Source organism: Hypomesus nipponensis, chromosome 13 (genome assembly GCF_054491055.1).
Source record: "Hypomesus nipponensis isolate SF chromosome 13, ASM5449105v1, whole genome shotgun sequence".
NCBI classification, from domain to species: domain Eukaryota; kingdom Metazoa; phylum Chordata; class Actinopteri; order Osmeriformes; family Osmeridae; genus Hypomesus; species Hypomesus nipponensis.
Genome location: NC_140373.1, coordinates 14,283,298 through 14,307,787, shown reverse-complemented (window position 1 = coordinate 14,307,787; position 24,490 = coordinate 14,283,298). Strand labels below are relative to the sequence as shown.

Sequence of the window (24,490 nt, the reverse complement as noted above, 5' to 3'; positions counted from 1 at the left end):
ACACGTCTGAAAGGTATACTGATCGCTGTCAGAGTTGAAGTGTGGTGACTTTGGAGGACAAGAAGATAAACGAGATGAAATGATGATATGGACAGATATGGGGCTAATTTGCACACTGCCAAATAAAACCAATGCTTACGGCGTAATGCATCGCCTCTCCACAGTGAAGTATTAATAACGGTAGAGAGGAGGGGGGGTGTACGTATTTATGAACTTGAAGAAGGATAAGAGTTTTGTTACTCTGATCTGTACTGGAGTAAACTGACCTCTCAGTTTGGAGCACCATCATAATGATAGACGACAAAAATGACATCCATCCGACTCATAACAGCCTACACTGGCCCTGTGGGTGTTGTTGCTTGATGTTTATCAAAAACTAGGAAAGTTACACAATACTAAGTCAAGTCTTCCAAGATACATCTTTTCTCGCTACTTTGAATTAACCTTCACAACTTTGATCGAAAAGCATCACTTCTCTCATTTGGTTTAACAGACTTGACATTATACACTACTACATCATCAAAACTGAAAACAAAATTAGCTGAAGAACGAGTACCTTATCTAATAGTCGTGAAGTTCCATCTTTGAGTCTATAAAGAAATAACAGTGGGCCTAAAACTTCACAATCCACAAGAAGCATACGAAAGAACCAGTGTAGAACAGCTTTCAAATGAAAGGCAGGATTTATAAGATGAGATAATCGATTTATACAACAACAAAAAATCTTTGTTGAGCTCAGAGTAAAGGGTGAAAAATCCCCTCAACTATTTCCTTAAGAAATTAGATCTTTTTAATCTGGATGTGATTGGATTTAGGTGCTATTAATCACTTGTTAGACTATAGAACACGAGAATGATTCGCATTAACTGCTTAGTAGTGTAAAACAACAAATATGTTTTAGTTACAACAAGCGTAGTAAGGGGAATTATAGTGTCTTACATCCAACTAATGTCTGTCTGTCATGTCTTATGTTTGTAGAAACCCTGTATTAGACAACAGGGGTGGGGGGGTACATGTTTGTTTAACAATGAAGACCCATTCATGTGATGAACAACTTGCATGCATCATGAATGTGTCTATCAAGTATGTTCTATTTATCATTCAAAATGCAAAATGATCCATATTTGCACATTATATCGTACACTATAAATACACAACCTATGTTGTATTGCATGATTTTGCAATTACTACCCAACATAATTTAAAAGTGAGGAATTTGTAATGACGTTATACATTTTCTTTAAAAATAAGACGTTTCTGATGTGTCTTTGTAAACAGTTTATGCCCATTCTCTGCAAATCCTAAATGAGTCTCTGAAGAAGACTTTACTATTCTAATCACTGGCAAAGTTAGTGTTGCTATGACCGTGAGTTGACCATGGCCAATGACACGTTATAAGTTTGTTTATGTTTTTATCATACATTGTTTGTGCTTTCCTTGCAGATCACTTAAGATGTCGAAGCCTTTGGAAAAATAATAAAATAATGATAACATTATAAATAATCTCATACAAAGTTTGTGAATGTTAAGGAATGACAATGTACCAATGACAAATAAAGCTGGTGTCATAGATAAGTCTCTGTTTGGAACTGTATTCCAAATGTATGCTACAATTTAAGAGTCATTTTAGGCTGATTCAATCTGAGGGCACATCAACCTACACCTAGCTTAGACAATGCAAGTGCTGTTCCAAGACTGCATTTCAAGTTAATACAATACCATGCAAAATAAAGGTCTATACAAAGAGCCTAAATACATTTCAATACATTTTGCATAGCATTTCATCAGAGGGATTCAAATGTGTAACTCAAAAGAGATGATCGATCAAATTCTTTCTGCCTTTATTTTAAACCAAACCAGTTTTTTCCCTTTAGCAGACTACACTAAAGGCAGCCTAAGGTGCACATGGGATTCTATGGCATTCAATATTTGCCCTAACAGAGAGCACATTTCCATTTTTTAACAGTGGTTGATGATCACTTTAGAGACCCTGAAATATAGTTAAAAAATATATAATAATATAGGATCAGTTTAGAAAGCTTTTCATTTCTATTTACCAAGCAGTATCAAGTGAATAAACTGTTCAATATTTCAAGGCTGGTTGACTGTATGTTTTGAAAATGCATTAATTATCTCCCTTGGTAGACATTGGAAGTCTTTCAGTCTTAAGGTGTTAAAAAGGGGCCAGAGCTCCTTCTTGACCGTGACTGCAATATTTAACTGTGTTTTCATAAGAGGTTGTATTCTTTAAGATTCACAGCAAAAACTGTTATTTTTCAAATTATATGAAAGTCACTTTATCTTGGTTTGTATTAAATGTCAAAGACCACACCAGCAGAATCTATAATAAACATTCTCATTTGTATTACAGACTACTTGAAAGAAGACATGTTTTGTAATATTTTACTATAAGTACTGGTTTCATTTAGGTGTTTTTGCAAGAGAACAAATTTCTAATTGCTTTGACCTGACCATCTGAATGTGCAAACCATTCTAGTAAAATATCCCATATCATATGTGTCAAGTTGTACCACTTTTATAAACACATCAGTGTACAAAGCTCAGCTTTTTTTATTATTAAAACCACTCCAGCTTGGGTGGGTGGCTCACCAGGCAGAACAAACCACAGGGACCAAGGCCTTTACCGGAGGGGCCCGGGTTCTATTCCAACTCAGGATGTTGCCCCCCTCTCTCGCTCTCCCTGATTTCCTGTCTCTCTCTGACTGATATCAAGATTTTAAAAAAGCCAAAATCCCCCCCCCCCCCCCCAAAAAAAAAAAAAAAAACATTGCAGCATTAGGTGTAACATTTGAAAGCAAAACAAAGTTATTTTGACAATGTTGATGAACACTGATGATGATCACTGGATGAAATCATGGACAGTAAATTACTGTGTGTTTAAGGTGGAAATATACATATTTATACATATGTAAATGCTAGCCTTGGTCAACATTATTGAAAAGGACATAGATTATTCTGCAGATAAAACCACACTAAGAAGGAGCGTGTTGTGTCAGTTATGCGTCACTTGCATTTGCATTCCTGAACACTTGCATTCCTTAAGCAACATCGCCATCTGGTGTTAAGCAAGGAAACAGACCAGATGTCCAAAAAGTTCAAACTTGACCATGTAAATTGAACACCTCTACAAATATTTAAACATTTTACAGTCGGCCTACTCAGAGATGTTCCATCAGAATGTCGGTCAGGGTTAAGGTTGGACCTCAGCTCTCTTTGGTGGAACAAAACTGTCTCTACTTTTGAAGATGGAAGGTCTGTTTACCCAATGTATTTAATAAAATTAAGCCTCAATTAGGCCTCTCTTCTAGCTGATCAAAGTCATCGCTAAGAGGCATTACATTCCGCTCCCCCCGACATATGTATATATATATATATATATATATATATTTGAAGCAACGCAAGTCGGGGGGAGCGGAATGTAATGCCTCTTAGCGATGACATATATATATATATATTATTTTTATCTTTGGTTTTAAGTTTAGGAGGCTTTTTGGTTGTGCCAGGCTGCGCTTCGGTTGTTGTAATGCGCCACTGCAGGGGGCTTCTGGTCTAAAGACCCCCCTATGCCAGGCATAGGGTTCAGGCATGATCAAGAATGCAGGAAGACAAACCCTACATGATTGAGTGGATGAGAGAGAGGGTTAAGGGGATGCCAATAGGGGAGATGACCGGGAGCAGAGGAGGACAAGGCCATCATACACAACAAAGCTTGGGCTTTTTATAAGAGGAAGAGACATCCTTTTCAGGTGGGTACTGCTTGAAAGAAAGATGAGAGAGAAGGAAGTGACCAGATTCAGCTACTAGTTTTGTTTGGGTTGTAAACTCCTGTTCAACAATAGAGAACACATTTCTTTAGCCTAATAAAACATGGTTAACAACAACCATGCAACTACTACAACAACTACTGCTTGCTGCATTCCATGTAGTCAAGTCTAGTCAAGACATTTGCAACACTAAAACACTCCCACATGCCAATAATTAATAAGAAGCACTGGAGATATTTATCTGACCACTTAATTGTCATTGAAGCAGTAGGTTATAGGAATACTTCATCAAAAACTCAAATCAACAATTTCTCCCCTATATAGAGAGCTATTTCATGCTGCCTTGTGTAGACAAACAGAGGCCATTTAAAAAGTTGAGCCTAAGGCATAACAATTTACATTAGTCCCCCCCAAAACAATAAAGAGATAAGATACTTGTAGCACAATATTTAGATGTGTGTTAAATGTTTTGCCTTCTTTGAACCAGTACAGAAAAACTAGAACTAGAAGTACTACACATTGAAGACCTACAGTACTTTGGCTCTCTACTCCTGAACTCCTTTGAACAGCTGAACATCTATGTAGGTACTACTGTTGTGTTACATAGTACATGTTGTTGCAGGCAGTTTGCATGTAAAGGCAACCAGTGAGGGTGAGTCATACCATTGTGTCCTCTATACTGTACCGCTGTCTCCGAGAAACATTTCTTGACGCTATGAAAAAGCTCACTGGTCAGAATAGCCAGAAAAGCATCCTGGCTTAAATACTACCAGATGTAGTAGTTTGTCCTGAAATGGGCTTGTTGAAGACATTACCACAGATGATAATAACTTACTACAAAGAAGGGTAATATGCCAATAAGATCACAATATAATTCAAGGTGTCACTTTTAACATAACAATTTAAACATAAAAGTATTTTTTTACTGAATTATTCCTTTAAGTGGTCTTATAAGTTCTCTTAGCATAACTAACTTCTTAAAAGGCTGACAGTCATTTTTTTCAAAGGTAGGGAATGGATTGGAGGTGTTTCAATGAACCCAAGCAACCTTGTGTAAGCCAAGAAAAACACTAATTCTGTTAAATGTTTCACCGTCTCTTAAGGCTACACAAGAGACAAACTACATAAAAACCCCAGGACACTAGAAGCAAATTAAAACAGTTTACTGTTAGCTAGTGCATCAAATATTTTGTATACGCAAAACAATGTCAACGTTACAATACAAAACAACCTCTCAGAAGAAATCCGGATAACCCCGTGAAAAAATGTGAAGAAAGCAAATAAACGGCAATATCCTCCACAGCAGGTGTTAATTGCTTGATAATTAACCACTGCAAGTGTCAAGAGGGGAGAAGGGAAAGATTAATCATCAGCCAATTAAATGCCCACCGTGAGGAAAGCGAACCCTCTCAGAGTAGAGATCTCCTCTGTGATCTGAGGTAACGAGTCTCTGTGGCGTAGTGATAGATCACTAATTTCAGATCTCTAACAAGTGTTTATTTATTTGTTTCTTTGTTTGTTTCTTTCATGTTTGGAAACCTAAGGCAATGACTCCACAATGGCAGCACTGGTATCACATATACTGCAAGTCTGTATTGCAAACGCATCAGTGTCAAGCACCACTTTCAGCAGCTGTGCTGTATATGAAAACCAACAGAAAGTCATCTTAACCTAGTCTTGTAACAAAAAGAGTAACACCTATTTAGTGGGGGATAAATTACAAAGGAAAGATGTACAGAAAACACCATCCAACAGGGTAAAACACAGCAATATGAAAATGTTATATTAACTGTATAAATGGGAAATTTAGGCCAACACAAGATGGATCAGAGTCGCTCGTGGTTAGACAGATAAAGAGAGAGTTGAGAACATGCTTCAAAACATACGGCTGGGCTCCTTATTAAGGTTTTATATAGGTAGAAGTCTGAATTTGGGATACAGGTAGCCTATGATTTATGAATTACTAAACAAGGCTACTATCTGTAGCATCAACACATGCCTGCTCTCGATGGACATTGCTTGGGCTTTCAAAAACAGGCTCTGACTTAACCACAGTGGACATACTGCTGACCTTCAGTTTTTGGGTAAATATGTGTAGCACTATGTGTGAGGGAGAAAAAAAGACGTAGAGAAACATCACACAAAATAAGAAGAGATGCAAGCACAAAAATATGGGGAGGATTGTAAGTATCAACTAATGTACGTTAGTGTCTTTTCATGTAAGCAGATGGTAAAAGTGGTAAAATGATGGTAACCACTTACAAAGTCTTTCTCCAGCTTCTCCATCTCCTGCTTGTAGCTCTTTAATCTGCCGTTGTACATGCCTCTGCTCTGGATGGGTATCTCTCGTACCTCCAGGTCCATCTGCTCCAGCTATAATCCCGCAATCAGATAATTCACCAATAAATGACCCCATAAAACGTATCCTCAAGATCGCAAATTATAGGCTCAGAGCAACAATGATTTAGTTGTATATGACTAGCAAACTATATTACTGCAAGTTGTGCCTCATTTAGTCCGTTAAGACTGTAATATGATTTCAGTAAATATTAGCCTAGACAAGATGCTGTAGCTACGTAATATACCCATACCTACCCACACAGTATAGCTCTATAAAAAGTAAAAGCTGTATTGTAAATTGCATAGCAATTGTATTGTAAAATTGTTTTCTTTATAGAGAGCTGCTCATGCTGAAACACACATTTTAATACAGAATAAATAAATTGTCAACATGAGCAGTTTGCACTGTAACACTTCCATGTTTACTTAGAAAACCATGACTGTCGCACAGCACAGATAAAAGTATGAATGAATAACCAAAATACAATAAAATTGAAAGGCCTTGGTTTTAAACATATCTATTGAGGCACACAAATGTCATTTGGAATGAAGACAGCACAGGCCTACTTGTGAGGAACAGAGAGACAAAACACTCGGCAGGGAATTTGTAAGACCGTAATCAGTCTGACATAATAAGTTAACTAAAAACGAAATGGTAGTTCTCTTCAATCACTCTAGCAAATAAGATGTGAAGACTCCCTCCACCATCTTGAAATATGTCAGGGGGGTGTCACATAAAAGTGAATTATCGGGACATAATCTCACAGCAACCACAGAAGACACCACACATGAAATGTGCGTGTGTGAGTGTGTATCATGTCACCACTCAGATAACACAGGTGATGTTGTCTGTGTTTTCCCCCACCCCATTCCAAACTCATTGTTTAGGAAATCGGAAGAGTGAAAAATTACTGATCAAAGACATACCAACTCTCTGACTTCTTCAAGCTGTTTGTCGACATTAAGAACCAGCTGTGTCTTTTCCTCTGAAAAGGAAGCAGAAGAAACATATTGATCAGTTGAGGGAGGACTAGCGCTTTATGACAACAACCTTACTCCCTCGCAATGCTGCGAGAGATGGAGGGGGATCAACATTTGAAGATATATTTACACATTCTCTCCGCTCACCGATTCACATTTGATGTTTCCTATTTATTCTGTGTATGAGGCCTTTGTTGACTTTGTTGAGGAGCACTGAGACACTATGTGCCAACTCAAAAAAAAACAAGATGTCAGATATGCCTAGATACCAGTCGTAAAAATATACATACCCACTGGCATAAAAAAATCTTCCAACTTATGAAATAATTACATTTGGATAATTGTAGTCAAAATGAAAATGTTTTAAAAGGTTGATGCTTAGCTTAGTTCGACATGGTAGTACCGGTATAAGTGAAATATTTAACACTTCTTATTTTAGTTATGGGTCCTATTTTCATTCAGGGAAATGTTTTGCCACAGCCTAGAAAAATCTTACATCAAGTATGTAGACCCATTTACAAAGAAGAGCATTCAGTTTACCAAAGTTTGACAAATCATTTCACATTTAAGAAGTGGAATGCACTTGAAGAAAAATCAAGTTCAGGAACAAACCACAAGGACTACTGGTGAAGGAATCGCAAAAGTGAAACATCAGAGTGGATCTTCATTTTACCCTTTGGGTCTACACTACCTTTTTGCTAGTCATCAAATCAATTTTTAAAACCTGTGTCCAACCTCACAAGCTACACAGTAAACAGCCAGAGGCGATTCTCTATAAGGTGAGACAGTGTGGCTCGCTCTAACACAGGTCCAAGCTAGAGAAGCCTGAAATATGCATGGATATTTATCAGACGCTCCGCTGACCAAGGGACGGAAAGCCTAGTAGTTTTGTAAACATAGCACAAAAAGGAAAAATAGCTGCTCTCTGCAAGCAGAGTGCTTTTCATCACCACTCAATATTTAATCTGCAATGATTGACAGGTCTTCAGTTTTCCGTAAACACTTGTAAGACTGAGAAAATACATTTATGTTTAATAAAGTGAGACCTTGAATCATATTGTGTTCTTATTTAAACCCTACCAAGTTTTGGAACAGTAACAAAGCCAAATAAAACTTGTCCATTTGATTCTCCTGTGAATGCTGAAGACTTGGCCAACACAGTCAAGGACATTTATTCTTGCGCAATAGCCACTATCAGCAATTGTGCATGTGTGACATTGAGCAATGGCACAACAACAGCGACAAAAGCTTTTTGTCAAAACCATTGTCATGGTATGAAATGGAGGGCTGTCAACACATGGACACAATATAACCACTTCAGCGGGTGAGATATAAAAAAAGGAAATGAGAAATGTCTTCATGAGTCTGAAAATAATTTAAATTTAAGAGCACACTATTCTGGCAGAAGTGGAGGACAATTACAGATTGGTATGATGGGTTGACAGGCTTTGTGTATATTTACATGAGCTTGTCTTAACACACTCCACATGGTGGGTGGGAACAGTGAAGAAATTACTTTTTTGGAAGAACTTTTTGTTTCCACCAATTCAAGTCAATTCATTACCATGACCAGTCAATCATCTACATATTCAAATTGGGCATTGGAAAAATCTAAAAAGTAAATGCAAGCAAGCAAATAATCATAGCCTTACAATAATAATTGGGTCCTGGATTGTATGTCTGGTACAAAGTGCGGTAGGAATACTCAAGCATGCTATAGCCTTTCAGGTTCCATAGAAACAGAAATTAAATGGAATGAAAACATAATGTCCAGTGTTGAGGAACTCTGTAATTGTTATTCCAGTGTTGAAAAGTGGAGTCAGGTGCCTGAGCGGTTAGGGAATCGGGCTAATAATCTGAAGGTCGCCAGTTCGATTGCCGAATGACGTTGTGTCCTTGGGCAAGGCACTTCACCCTACTTGCCTCGGGGGAATGTCCCTGTACTTACTGCAAGTCACTCTGGATAAGAGCGTCTGTTAAATGACTCAATGTAAATGTAAGTGCTTAGAAGACTCCTGGTAATATTGTAATAAAACAAATTACTAAATATACTGTTAAGAACACATTGACTTGAAATTCAATACTAAATGTACTTCTACTCTAGAACTACAAGGTATAGTAGAACAAACATAAAGTAGCCAATAGTAACCTTTGGCATGCCAAGTAAAACATGACCACAGCGTTCCATTTAGTGTATAGGATATTGTAGATGTCCAATGTCCACAAACACTCAGTCAAGAATATTTAGCATTGTTGTACCACTCATTAACCTAATCTCAATCACCTTTTTGTATGTTGACTGTAATGCTATAATTTCTCTTTGGGATGAAGAAAGTACTTACTATTGCTATTACCACCACTACTCCTTCTCCAAATTTCATACCAGATTTAGCAGGCAACAGGAAGGGAGTCCCATGAGTGTCCCCTGTCCTGTTTACCACTTACTCAGACACACACCCCTGAACTCACATGTTGTGATCTGCCTGTTGGATCATCCATAATCCAAGACACCAAAGGGTCAACCGGCTGCATCATCCGCATCCCTTCCAACCAGGGATCTTAAGATATTTGAACAAGTATTTCTGTTTTCAATGGCTTGTCAGTGGCAGTGGCTTAAGTCAAATGAGACAGGCAGGTTGCAGACTGTGTAAAGAGGGGAGGGGGGGTTGGTTCCATGTTAAAGGCAGGGTAGGATCATGTTTGAAATAAACTTCACATCCTGATAACCAATAAATCTTAAGGTTTGACAGTAAAATGAAATAATCCGATAACTGTTGGGCATCGCAGGACTGTAATAGACACAACCAATAATTAAGGTTGGACTCGGCACTAATGATTGGACAGCATTTGGACCAAAAGTAATGGTTGGACAGGCTCATTCTCTGTCTGTCTACAGTCTACCTACCTCCCAGCAGTAGTCAAGCAGTGCATTAATGTGTTTTGGAGGAGTGGCTTTTAAGGGAGGGGGTGAGTTTGAATCCTTTCAAACTTAAGATAAAATTTCTGTTGCAAAACTTGCTTATCCTATCCTACTTCTGTTTAAGACGATCTTGACAACTTTAATCAGATGTCCACCAAACAGAAGGCAGCAGGGGTGCAGATGCTAAAAATAAGGTGAACAGACAGATGAAAAGTTCAAGAAAAAAACTAAACTCTAAATGGGTAATCATTACCACTACAACCAGTGTAAGAGGAAGCTATGATAATAATAAAACCCATAGGACAACATTGAGTAACAGGCAGATCACAGGGATTCTGGTTTTGTGTTGTCGGTCATTATTACTATGATTTATATCAATATATATTAGAGAGAGAGATTGGTAATTAAATTATGACAGACAAAAATATCAGTATGTGATACATTGTAATTTCAGTGGCGGCTGCTGGTCTTTCAAAGAGGGGAAGCTCATTTTCGGCCTACATCCTAAAAATGTTTTATTTATTTGGCTAGTTCACTGGCTAGTTCACCCCTACAACAAGCCTAGCCTTCTGAATAAACGAACGATCTAACAAAACAATATTAATCAAGGAGGAAATGTGGAAATTAGGTTAAACTGAAACAAGGAACATGGTGTATAATTGTATGAAATGTATGATGAATATGGGTTAGCAATTTCGCTAAGCAAATACCAAGAAATAGGTTGCTGCAGTTTGTCCTTCAACTACGTAGTTGAACAGTTGCAAAATCCGTTATGGGACTGAGGCCACGTTTACACATAGCCGGGTGTTTACAGAAACGAATATTTCTGTCCCTCCGTTTTCAAAAATAACGTCGTACCAAGCCCCCACCCCTCGGCTTGAAGCAACGGCCCCGGTGGATGTAGGTGGTATTGCATTACGGTTAGGTTTCCGACTCTTCCGGTCGTTTTTATTCTATTAACTCCAGTCAACATTTACAAAACTATCTCCCCCAATAATTTTTGTTGGATTCTCGAACCTGGCTCATACTACTTGCTTTTTCATAGAATACATTTTCCCGATTTTTGCTAAGTTTGAGACCAATCCGAAATGGGTAAACTAGCACCCCATTTATTTGCTTACGTCAATAAAAGTTGCCTGCAAATGTGCTTGCGGATACCAACAGGGCACGAGCACAAAAGTTCACATTGGTCGATAGCCGATTTACATGGCGCTGAATGAGCTATAGACTTATATTGAATGAGCACAGGGAGAAATGGCTTGAGTTGCCTGCCTTGTTGTAGCAAGTTTAGCAAATCGTTGTCACACATACATGAAATGTTGTTAATAGGCTATAGTTTATTGCCGTTATTTTAAAACGGATTTGATTTTTCGTAAACGTGCATGACATGATGGCAAATATAGGATGACTATATATAATATATATTATGTTAAGCGCGAGCATAGATTGTTGACATATCTGGAGCAAAGACAAAGATTAATACTTTAACTGTTAACCACAATAGGAAATGATATATATTTAAATATTATTAGTCTTGCCGTTCTAATTACGTTCGGTTTTCTAGGTTGAACATATAAAACACAGGTCGCATTTCGACACTGATGTGAAATTGAAGGCAGTGTGAATTTCGTGGCATTTCGTTTGAATATAAAGTTCACAGTAAGCTATGGTAAGTCTGCATTATGGAAGATTTCGGTTACCAAAATAACTCATTTCTTTGACTGGCGAGAACAACGACGGAGCTGTTCATGTTAACAGTTTATTTCATCCGATACAATGCGTTGGAAATCATACTCATATCACGAAGAAAAAAAGCAACATATGTGATGAGTTCCATCTAGAATAGCCCTATGTTTAGCCCTAGAGCCCATTTCTAAAAAACAATTAGAAGGAATTACTATACAGTGACAGAATACATTTCCGTTAAGTTTGCATCATGTCTCTGATTCTTATCGGACTTACTGCCCATAGATTCTGCCTTAGCTCACACGCTCGTAACCATATAAATCTATGCTCGCGACTGGTTGTCGCAAAGTATGACGTGTACAGCTAGTTGCAAGCGTGCACGAGGTCTCGGAGCTAGGGAAAAAAAGAGCCACTGTTTAAAGCTAGACCGGAAGACACGGAAGTGGAAATATGGCCGCGCCCTGTCTCGCGCTCTCGCTTGCCTCACTGCGCCACTGAGCACTTTTCATAGAAATGAATGGGGACGCCATCTTGGAAGACAAAAGTAGCTTACTCTAGTTATATTAACTCTATGCGTCGTACACACAAGTACGTTTTCAAAAAGTTTCTGTTTACATGAACCCGCATATACGCCCCCGAGCGCCATTATCAGTATGCCAAACCTGTTGGCGGCAGTGTAATGTGAAGGATAAAGCCATGCAAACCAATCAGAATGTTCAAAATCAACAACAACTAAGGATAACACGATCGACTTCCTTTACCTTTCAGGCGCGAGGTTCATTTGTTTGAATGATTCAGAAATGCGATGCACAAATGTATTTCGTGATTCAGAAATGTAAAGCAATTCACAATTAAATGAACCCATTACACTAGTTGTGTTCGACTTCATGCAGCACCGGCAGGGCCGCCAGCCGGCTGCGTTGAAGCTGAAAAAGCCATTGACTGCTTTTAAGTCAGCCGGGCTGCAGGCGACGCCGGCGCTGCATGAAGTCGAAAGCACCTATTACTATAAACTATAAGCTTTTTTAGTCCCATACTGTGACGTTTAAGAGCCTGAAACTCCGTTTAAGCTAGTGCACACGCAAACACAAAAACGGAGTTTTCAGAAATGATCGTTTTCCGTGATAAAATCTCAGTTTTCGTGTAAATGAAAGGCCAAACCGCATGAAAATATATGTTTTTCTTCCGTGTAAACGGGGCCTGAGCTTGAATAGCTTCGGTGACTTTTTGTAGTACAAAATTACTGTCAATCAAAAGGAGATGCAGTCTTTCGACAGACCCTCCAATCATCATGCGGAAGCCCAGCGTCCAGGCCAGCCCACTCCTCCATTCACCCCCTGAGACGCTGAGCGTCTGAGGCGGGACATAATCTCAGCATTCATCCAATGACCGTATAGTTTCGAAATACTGAAAAAAACAGTTCAGAGCAGCCACATTTAAGTCCATGGAAACTGAGCTTCAACAGGGAAATGCACTGTAATGCTACGGGAATGTATGAGAAGGAAATAAGTCAGTCGAGCTAATATATGAAGCTGATTCTGGAAGAACTCGTCTTCAATATGAACGTGTTCTAACGCATTTAAAATGTTAACACAATAGTAAATATTTGACCATTCATTTTTTTAATTGCAGGGGAAGCTGAGCTTCCCTTGCAGTCTTAAAGAAATCGCCACTGATTGTAATATATTGTAACACGCACCCCAAGCCAGCCACGATGTCAAAATACATTGGAACATGCAGTCCAGCGTGCACACACAGCCCAGCCAGGGGCGGACTTACCCATTAGGCAAGGTAGGCAACCGCTTGGGGCCCCCAGCTACCAGGGGGCCCCCAGATGCCAGGGGTGTCTACATAAAATTACTATATGATCCATAACAACTATAATAATAATACAAATCGATTAAAAGTCATAATCTTCCACAAAAGTATCAACAAAGATACCAACAAAGCGTTTATTCTATTTGTGTCAACGCAGGCTTCCCCTCCCACCCGATACTACTGTGGACTATTCCATCGATTGCAGCAACTGCGCAGCAAAGCACGTCATTTTAGTTGGTTAATGTGAGACAGTAGAAGAGTGAAGTGAATGCAAAAACCAATTTGCTAATTGTAACTTAACTCCCCGAGCGGAGCACAAAAGAGAAAGACAAAAAAGGAGAGTAAACAAGTAATTGCCAAACTGAAACTACAGAAGGAAACGTACTTTTTCTCCACTGGTATCCAATGATGCGGCAGCTAGCGCAAGTGCTGCTCAGTGAAGTTTGGCTAGCAACAGCAGCTGGGCTATCTTGCGCATAGCACAATTTACCGGGGTCAGCTTCTCCACTCAGGGCTCTAGACTGAGACCAGATTTGGCATTGTTACTGACAATGATCGCCTCGAGCAAACTTTTTTTGAATTAGCCATTTCCCTCTAAATAATTGTCAACCTTATTTACGTTTTTGGGGGCACATTTTCAGTAAACAGATGGTACTGTACTGTTTGAATTGCGATTCCATCTGAAATACTGCCGGTGACAATGTTGTTACAATAGCTTGTTTCAAAGGGGGTTCTTAATGAATTAATGCAATATTAGTAAGCTAAATGCTTGAAAATATCACTAGAAGGGAAAAAGTTGACAAAGTCATAGAGGTTAGGAACATTTTCACCGGATTGCCCAATATCTTCATTTGATCCAACTTTTTCAACTGAGGCTGCTGTAGTTTATCAACATTATATAGATTAATAATTATGATATGGATTGAAAAGAGTAAGAATAGGAGTTAAGGGCCCCCATGCCTGTCTTCGCCTGGGGCCCCCAAATCACTAAATCTGCCGAACACATATTTACAAACAACTCGATTGAATAATTAAATTATCTGGCTGTGGCCGCCTACTGAAAAGAACATAGGCTAGATAATCAGTGTGGGACTCCACTCGTCTACTTTTTTTGAAGGCAAAGTCACAAATCAAATCGTTGAAGTCAATTTGGCAAATCAGGTCAAATCGTTTGACATCACCTTCATGCGAAGCCATTGTTGTCTTGCATGCTTTGATACCAGCAACTGGACTTCACTACGGGTGGGTAAATGCATGAAAAATGTTTTTTTTTGTTGTTTTTTTTATCTCCCGTGCCGGGGCCCCTTAGTGGCCGGGGCCCGGGGCAGCAGCCCCTCCTGCCCATTGCTTGGTCGGAGCGACCAGGGCCGCGTTTCCCCGAAAGCGTCGTAAGCCTAAATTGATCGTAGAATCCATCGTAGGACGAATCTTAGTTTTACGGTTCGTTCCCAAAGACATCGTAGCTAAAGTGTCTCTTGAAAATTCATAACTCTTTAAAGCGCAGAGATTACCCTACTCCTTACGAGCATGTTTGGAAACGCACGTAAGAAATATCGATGGTTTCGTTTTTTGCTTGATCGTTGCTATGATCCATTGTTATCGGGAAACACAGCCTAGTAGGGTGACCAGCAGCATGACCCTGAAAAGGAGAACACGTGGGTCCAAAAAGGAGGACCAAGGGTCAAAAAGGAGGGCAATCCCAAAAAGTTGTTGACCTAGGGGGATGGTAGCCTGGTCCGAACCAGACCCTCGTACATTTCATTTGTACAGAGGGTCTGGAATCGCTCCATTGACTAACGTTAACTTCCTTGAAGGCGGGTCCTCTGTTGAAGTGTAAAACTATCGGATCTGCTCAGAGCCACTCTGATTTGCCATAACCAATCGCAAGCGTTCGCCTTAGCCAACTCTTTCACCACTAGCTGGAAAATCAAACTTTTCCCGAACCCCATGGGGAGGAGGGCCACAACATCATGGCCACCAACAAAACTCAGCAAGGAATGTTCTTGCTCTGGCTTTAACCTATGGATATTCAGCAGCGTTGCCACAACCGCAGAATAGTTTTGCTCGCATCTTTCTCCGCCGCCATTACTGAACTACTTAAACTAGTGCACGGCATTAACCGTCCGCTGTTGTTAAGAGCAAAAAATGATAAGGAAGAGTGCCCGGCAGAACTAGCATTATCCTTGTGCCGTTCTGTAGCGGCATGCCGCTCTAAAGTCCCTTTTCCCCCTACTACTCACGTTTATATCAATGCGACAGAGCTAAGCATGATATTGATCTGTGCTGCTTTTAGTGGCAAAGTGTTCTAAAGAGTTCTGAACTCCACGTAGGTTTGAAGGAGGTCTTTCTTTTTGTCACTGAAACTCACGTGAGTGGTAAACTGCGAAGGTGGGCAGGAGGACAAAAAATTCCTATATGTTTAATGTATGCACCTCCCTGCCAAAGTAAATTCCTTTTTTGTGCAAACATTCATGGCGAATAAAATCCCTTCTGATTCTGAATGGGGCAAAAAGGAGGACACCCAACAGCAGTGCGGACAAAGTGCTGGAAAACCAGACTGTCCGGACGAAATTCGGATGTCTGGTCACCCTGGCTTGCCTAGTTTGACGCAGAATATGGTCGATTGAATGTTGACAGACTTCGCAAAAAAGCATTGATCCCAGTGCGAATTATGGGGGGATCTGACCCTCCTAATTAAGACTTGGACACCCCCCCCCCAAAGAGGTAAAAAAAAACTGGTTGGGGGAGTTGATACATTTATATATTGTTCTTAACTGTAATCGTAAATATTACAATGTATTTACCATATTCATTCAATAACAGGTCACAATACACAGAAATGTTGACTTAATGGCAAAGAATATCACACACAAACACAGCGCGCGAGTGACCAGTGTGCAATACAGAAGCTGGTTAAATAACCTCAGTGTAGCTACCGCATAGTGAGAAAGTGCAAGAAAGGTAAGTTAGCTAGCTAATACCCCCCAAAAATACAAATATAATTTAGATCTATAATATTTTTGTATTTGTAATGGGGTGGTTGACGTGAACTCAAATCCAAAGTGGAAAAAAATATATTTGTAAAATGTATGTCAAATGACATTATATTGCTTAATATGTGAATAAGTCAAAACTGAATGTGTCCCTTTTCTTATTCCTTATTTATTTAGCATTTTATGAACTTTTTTCTGTGGTAGTCCCAAATATTGTCCACCAGTGTTTTAATGTTAATATTTAATTCAGAGATTGTGTGACAGATAACACGAATATGCACAATCCATATGCACAATCCATATCAATTTTTCATAATTATATTCCCACAACAAAAGTAACATATACAAATTCACAATCATGTTATTATCCTACTATAGGATGTACACATAGGGACTTTACCCAAACACCTGGATTAAATTCATTATAATTAGTATAAAACCTAATGAAGCTTTATTTTATCCTTATATGTGCATAGTGATGATATCATAATTATACTATTCAACACTTTTTACAAGAATTTGTGCATTATAATGCCTTTTCCACTAATAATTCAGTGTGTCACACCACAGCACATTCCGTCACACCATTGGACAACAAGTAGGTACCGGTATGCCCTGTTTTGTACAAAGTCACATTTATTATTTATTGTTCAAATGAATTAAATTCTTTAAAATAAAGTACAAGTTCAAATGTTTTTTGTACAATAAAGTCAAGAAAAAAGAAGAAACCAACATTCCCATAAAAAAAAGACAATTGACCTGGCTGACTTTCACATTTATTTTAAAATTCACTAAAATAAAAAAGGTACAAGTTTTAAGTTAAAAGTTATACGGGATAAAAAGTTTAAACTACTGTTCTCTGTATTTAATTCAGTCACATTTTTTGTACAACTCAACTAAAATAATTTTTTGAACAGCCATAGGGCCAACTTGTCACATTTCATAACCATAAATGGAAATGACCTAAAAAGATTTGGGTAAAATTTAATAAAACAACCCATTAATAAAACAGCAAAACATCCTGTGGTTCATAAAAATTATTCATAGTAAATCGATTATTTTCTTCATGAACTGTGCTGTACAATCGAGTACAGCATGAAATACAAACTAAATAAAGAAGCAGTAGTGTTTTAGTGTTTAAGGACTAATCCACCTCCTTTCACACTTCACTGAACAGCAGCCAGTCATATTTGGTGAGCTGGGCTGTACGCTGGTGGGGCTCTGGCTCAGATATGACACTGACAAGTTGGTCCTTGCTGTACATAATGCAGTCTCGCCTGGCAGGCCACTTGAATATGTTTTTTCCACCAATTTGCACCATGCAATTGACCTCAATGTGCTCAGCATTTAGTTATGTGATCTGGCCAACAAATGGTTTCTAGTTATAGCGGACAAGGACAAATTTCCCTACAGTGTACTCTTTGTCAAGCTCTTCCTCCTCTTCCTCTCTACTACTGGGACCCTCAGGCTGGGTCTCGGACTTCACAGACAAGCGGTTCCTCTGAATCTTTTGATTGATTGTCTGGCCTCATCTTGCTTGGAGAGAAGACTTTACACACTGTCATTTTCAGCTACTGGTTGCACTATCAGCAATGTTGCACTATTGTACTTCACTTGTCTTAGGTTAGTATAGGTTTATAAGGTTAGTTTAGGTTATTATGTGTATTATGTGTATATACAGGTTTTGTATACTGTATTGAATATTGTATATTATTGTATATAGGAGATTTACTATATTTTTGCTTATCATAGATGTAATCTATGTTCTGTGTACTTGTATGTTATGTTCAAGTTTGTTATTTGTTAGGTACACAGAACAACACAAGGTCAGACTGGGTACTGAAATTCTTAAGACAAGACAACGCAAGCACCTGGCATAACATAACATATAAGTACACAGAACATAATTTACATCTATGCTGAGCTTAAATTTGTGAAACTTCCTAAATATACAGATAGCAATAAATAATCAACTACACTAACCCTAATACTAAAACTTCCTAAATATACAGATAACAATAAATAATACACTATACTAACCCTAAATACACATAATACCTATTACAACCCTATAACCTATTCTAACCTAGGTGGAGTACAGTACAATAGTGCAAAATTGCAGATCAGTGACTATGTCAATGACCCTCTAGTAGGGATGGAGATTTGAACTGATTTCACTATTCGAATAGTATCCGAAATTATTTCAGAATATCCGGATAATCAATTTTGTTAATGTGGTTCCGTTATGTAATTAGCCTGACGTGACGCAAAGCATACAGTAAACACATGAACCACCACACATTCTGGCAATAATTGGGACTGGTAAACTATTAGATTAAATAAGGGTTGAATAAAGAAAACAAATGAAAGATCAATTTATTAACATGATGAAAAGACAATGAACTTGAAAAAACGCTGCGTCTTCAGACTTTGGCTCTTAATTTGGCGGAAAAGCGATTAGCCTATTATTATGTGAAATAAAAAGTAGGCTACATTGGACTAAATTAAACACATTGGGTAGGCTATCCTCCATAAAAACGAAAGACACACGGAGAAATATTGCATATTAACTTGGATATGAACTTGGAACCGGAATCCTATAGGATACGGTGCGCCACCACACAATGCAAACATAAACAGCCGATTACGCTAGCTCTACATGGCTACTGGTAAGAAAATAAATAAGCCACAACTGCATTAGCCATACGCATTTTTATTCAGGAGAATTAGCATGTAAACATGCTCAGGGGAGAGGCGAGTACGGAGTGGATTTACGAGCAGGCCGGCGTAGAAAAGACTGCAGGAACTGAGGTTGCTGCGAGGTACTGCTTAGCCAGGACACAATGCTTCTTGTAGCGCCAAATGAAATGAAAGGAGACTCGCAGCAGAACACAGGCGTAGCCTACCTTTTTTGATGGTTTTCATCATTTTCTAACGTCACAACTATTAGAATTCACAACACGACGCGACGGTTTTTCAATAAAACATTTTTTTAAATCAAACTATGCTCATAAGTATTCGAAAAAAGCATTCGAATACTAACTTACTTTAGGATATCCAGATATTCGATTAACCACGCCCATCCCTACCTTCCAGGAGCCTGATGGCGAAGTACAGTGAGGTACAGTAGTGCAATGTTACTGATAGTGCAACCAATACTGAAAGTGACAGTGTATAAGTGACTAGTGTGCAGTGAATCAATGTCCATATCAGTGTCCATTCAGAAGCCTGATGGCCCTTGGGTAGAAACTGTTGTCCAGTCTGCGTGTGCGTGACCGGATGCTGCGGTAACACCTGCCAGAAGGCAACAGGGTAAAGAGACTGAAGGATGGGTGGTAACAGTCTCTTAGAATCCTGCCGGCTTTCCTGAGGCAACATGTGTGGTAGGTGTCCTGTAGGGCTGGGAGCTTCCTGCCGATGATCAACTCAGCAGAACGGACCACACTTCGTAGGGCCTTGCGGTCCCTGTCTGTGCAGCTTCCATACCACACTGTAATGCAACCAGTCAGGATGCTGTCTATAGTGCATCTGTAAACGTTAGTGAGGACGACTGAGTCCATACCAAACTTCTTAAGTCTCCTCAGGAAGAAAAGGCGTTTACGAGCCGCTTTGACCACCTTGTCCGTGTGAACAGACCTGGGGCCTGTACTACGAATCAAGATCAACATGCTCTGGATTACTTTCAGAATTTACGCACACCCAAGAGCACTCTTACGCACAATTGAGAGCTGACATGTTTGCGCAAAATAAGTAATTATACCTTTTTCGTCCGTTCTAATTGTTCTAAAATTGAATATTTCATTATTTTCCAATTAATAATTTTACAAAATGTTTTGTTTGTTTTAATAAATACACATTACACTTGCATTCATTTGTAAAGCACTTGGAATTTCCATTGTGTATGAATTGTCCTCGCCTGGCCTAGGACAATTCAATTGGCCTAGCCTGGCCTACATAAATACAGTATTTTACAATCGCTATGTTTCCTAAACTCTTGACACAGTTAGCATCCGTCTGTGTTGGCTATACAATTAACACATTTATTGTTGCTTTGACACAAAATGCATAGAGTAAATACAAATCTTAAATGCTTGAACTTTTTTCACACACAAGCTCAACCAAGACCAAAACAATTGATTTTTACTGCCCAATTTACCAATGCTTTCACACTGTATTTCGGAACAGATAACATCATGTTCAAAACCTAACTTATTGGCTAAAGCCAAAGTGAACAGCTGTTCATTTTGTAAATTGAAACAAACATATCCCCTGTATTTTATTCCATTGCTACTGAGAAACAGCTGGTTGAAGTTATGCAAATACTCTAAATCACAGCTGATTCCCAACTAGGAAACACTCAGATTTTGAGGTTCTTTCAATCGAATGACCATAAGTTTTATACAGTAAGGGCTAAGGCTACAGTACAATGGGCTAATCTTATGTTGACAAAGAACAATACAGAGAAACACGAAGAAAGAAAGTATATGTAATGCCTGCATGAGGGAGAGGAAGACAAGTACCAGGACAAGAGAGAGGAGTGGGAAAGGGAGAGGAGTTATAATGTGTGATGGTGCTCAGAGAAGGGCCAGTTAGGGTAACTGATGAAATATTGTAAATGGCAGCTATATTGCATATTTCTTGCAGTAATGTCCTGTTGCAACTGAAGCCTTTACTGCAGTAATTATGTTTCTGTCTTCTTTTGTTCAATACAGTAACCATACATTGTATAAAGCTACTCTGAGATGGGTCATTCATTTTTTGTTCTGAATTTCTGCAAGAAACAAAATGCATGCATTTACTGAACCCAACAAAACAAATGTAAAGAGGCTTCAAAAGAAACTGCATTGCAACACAATCTATGATCCATATACTGTGAGACCTGACACATATAATAGAATGCCGTTTCTGAAATTTCATCTGATGTTAGTGTTTTTTATGACATTGTGCCATGATTGATTAAATGATTCTGTTGAAAGCAAAAGTGTGTTAGTGTTTTGGTAGACATGGTGTATTGTTAGTGTACATTTGTGTTATGAAAATGAGTGTTTGAGTTTAGTTTACAATGTGTGATTTTGAGCATGAAATTAAGTTTAGCCAATTGTGTGTGGTAGGTGTGTTGGTGCATTAAGAGTAAGAGTAACAAGAAACTTGTTAGATGTATTGAAAAGATTGTCATAGCGATTGTAAAAAAACTGTTAACGAGCCTTGCTTCGTCTTCAACTCAAATCAATTATGTTAACAGGGAACTTTGCCATCAAATACGTGACTTAGCACTGTATTTATAGGCCCAAAGTAGGCTTATTCCACACACTAGGACTACACCACACAATAGCGTATTTATTGCTGCTGCAAAATGTTGCAGAGGTAGGAGGTAACACATCTTCCTTGACCGTACCAATGTATTTGCAGAAAGCGACGAGTAGGCTACCTGTTGGAACGCTTTAGGCTACCTAGAGCAGTCCTCATGGATATTTGTAACTTTTGTCAACTGATTTCTAGGCTGTAACAGTCAACTGATTTTTTTTTTTTTTGCTTAAGAATTCAGATTAAAGTTAAACCATTTATTTTTTCACTTCATCAGTTCTGTGCACTTCTCCAGATAGAGTGTCTTCACTGCATGAGTAATTGCATTCTATGCATCGGTTTTATTTACTGCTTTGTATCCACAGCTGACGCTATTAAATATGATGTGTCATTTGTCGCTAACTTCTTGCAGCTGTACCTCCACAAGTTTTTCCGTCTTTTGTCGAGGCCTCCACCCGTCTTTACCACGTTGTTTTGACATGTCTCTGAGTGTGCACAAGGCCCTGCCATACCATGCCCTTTTATGGGAATTAACAGGGCGTTTACCTATGCTAAATAGGAGCAACAGGGCACGAGCTTTCAAATTACGAAATATTGGGATTCATCATTCTTAGAACACACCTGCAAACAATTATGCTGTTAATCACACGTAGATTTTTCTTAGGAACTTAAGAACAAATTTAAGAAATAACTTAGGAAGATATTGGTAAATGAGGCCCAATAATCTTACAAACTTTGTCTAATCCTACTGCGTGAAATGTTGTAATACAAGCATATCAAGTATACAGACATATAATAGCCAAAAATAAACAAAGTCGCTGCTGCCAAGCTGGCAGAAAATAGCAGACACTGTAAAAGCGTAAGCTACATGACTTATTGATATATTGTCCCCCAGGCACAAGATGTGACCATAATTACACTTGTGCATTCCATAACGTTAAACTTTTGTTGCTGTATTATTTTAGTTGCAAGCCTGGCAGTACAAAATAGACAATAGATATAAAACCATAATTAAAAAACGTAAGTATTAGTAGGCAATCCTTGCTCATATTTTAAGGCCAACAAGTACAAGGCTGAATTGCCTGAGTCAGTCCCTTTTGTAGGATACTGGTATAGCTACAAAGGGCCTACAATGAAATTGCTTGCAGCCAACAGGAAGAAAATTTAGGCAAAGAAAACTGGGGGGGCCCTCCTCCACAGGACTTCACTCCTGCCAAGAAGATGTCCCTCTCCAGCTATCAGGGTCACCCCATGATGGAAGGAGTGGAAGGGGGCATTTCTTCAGACCCTGGTGGCAGCAGCTCGGAAACCCATGCATATGTATGTTTCAAGTAATCTCTGTGACCCTGTTCATTCAACAATAGATGATCAGTAAACTGTGTCTGCCTGCTCAGAGAGCATTTTGGGGGTACACTTTTGAGTTTTATTTATCACTTGCAACACAGATGGTGAGAGTGTGTGAATGTGTGGCTGTGATTAAAATGTCTGTAATGACTTACTAATGGTGGTGGTCTGAACATAAGACACAAGTCCTTAAAGTACTCATTTAAAATATGACTCAATTGATTAAATTGCTATGGTGTTAAACTCAGCAGGAAGAGGAACCTCTTCCTCCCCCTGAGCCTAGGGCCTCAACTTCAAGGCCAAGACACAAGGTATAAAAAATGAACCTTGAAACTAATGGACGCCTTCAACTTTCTCCAAATGTGTCTTGCAAAGGGACAATGGGCCTCATTCTCAACATTTTTTTTAAAGTTTCTTCTGAAATGTTTCTTACGGGCTTCGGAAAAACAACGTAAGAAACAGACATCCGCCAAATTCATGAACGCTTGAAAATGTGTTCCTACGCAGCAGAAGTTTTCTGAGCTGTGCTCCCCGGGAATAGTTTTCTTAAGTTAAAAGCGCGTCCTCGTGCTCCTGAATTTGCATACATACACGCCCCAAAAGCTCCTTATAAGGGCACGCAACAGCAGTGACGTGTGCAGTCAGAATCGACAATTAGGAAAGCAACAGGAACGCAAGTTATGTCCAAGCAAAAAGTAACCGGTGCATCGGTGCAACATCATACCAGTAAGATGAGCAGTGGAATTGTTCTCCACTGGATCTAACAGTGTGCACACTAAGCAAGGTTAATTATTATAATTATTTAAATCCGAGGATGTCTGTTATGGCAAGCCGTTTTATAATTTAACCAATGATGTGTTGATATCAAGAATTCGAATTCTTGATATCCAGAATTCAATTCTTGATATCCAAAATGCAATTCTGAAATTCTTGATATGAACAATGCATTGGTTAAATGATAACACGGCTTGCCATAGTCTGTATAGTTGAACGCAATCACCAACAAGTTCTCATAACTTCATTAACATTTCAAACACAAAGTTTTCTTAAATCCGATTCCTCTGATCCTTGTGGTTTTTTAAGGAATCACTTTTGAGACAACTCTGGACGATTTACGACTGCTATTTCGAGTTCGGAAAGTCTTCTGAAGTTCAGAACAAATCCCAGATGAGAAAACTTTCATGAATGCCAAATATTTTCCTAAATCCAATTCAGAAGAAATTCCTTCTTAAATTCTTCTTAACTGCGTTTGAGAATGAGGCCCAATGTTCTTTATTTGTTTCAGGTTGGAGCAGACAATGTGAGGGCCCTGTATAAAA

At 38.8% G+C, this 24,490-nt stretch overlaps 1 protein-coding gene across 4 annotated transcripts in view; it reads right to left on the bottom strand.

The window, feature by feature from the left end:
• vti1a (vesicle transport through interaction with t-SNAREs 1A) overlaps window positions 1-24,490 on the bottom strand; it is a 134,009-nt gene that overhangs the window by 102,653 nt on the left and 6,866 nt on the right. For all 4 annotated transcript variants that reach the window (XM_084670972.1, XM_084670970.1, XM_084670973.1 and 1 more), the window contains exons 2-3: window positions 7,053-7,111; window positions 6,048-6,158 (exon numbers count right to left, since the gene is read on the bottom strand). In XM_084670972.1, the coding sequence (XP_084527098.1) occupies window positions 6,048-6,158; window positions 7,053-7,111 (170 nt within the window). The remainder of the gene's footprint in view (window positions 1-6,047; window positions 6,159-7,052; window positions 7,112-24,490) is intronic.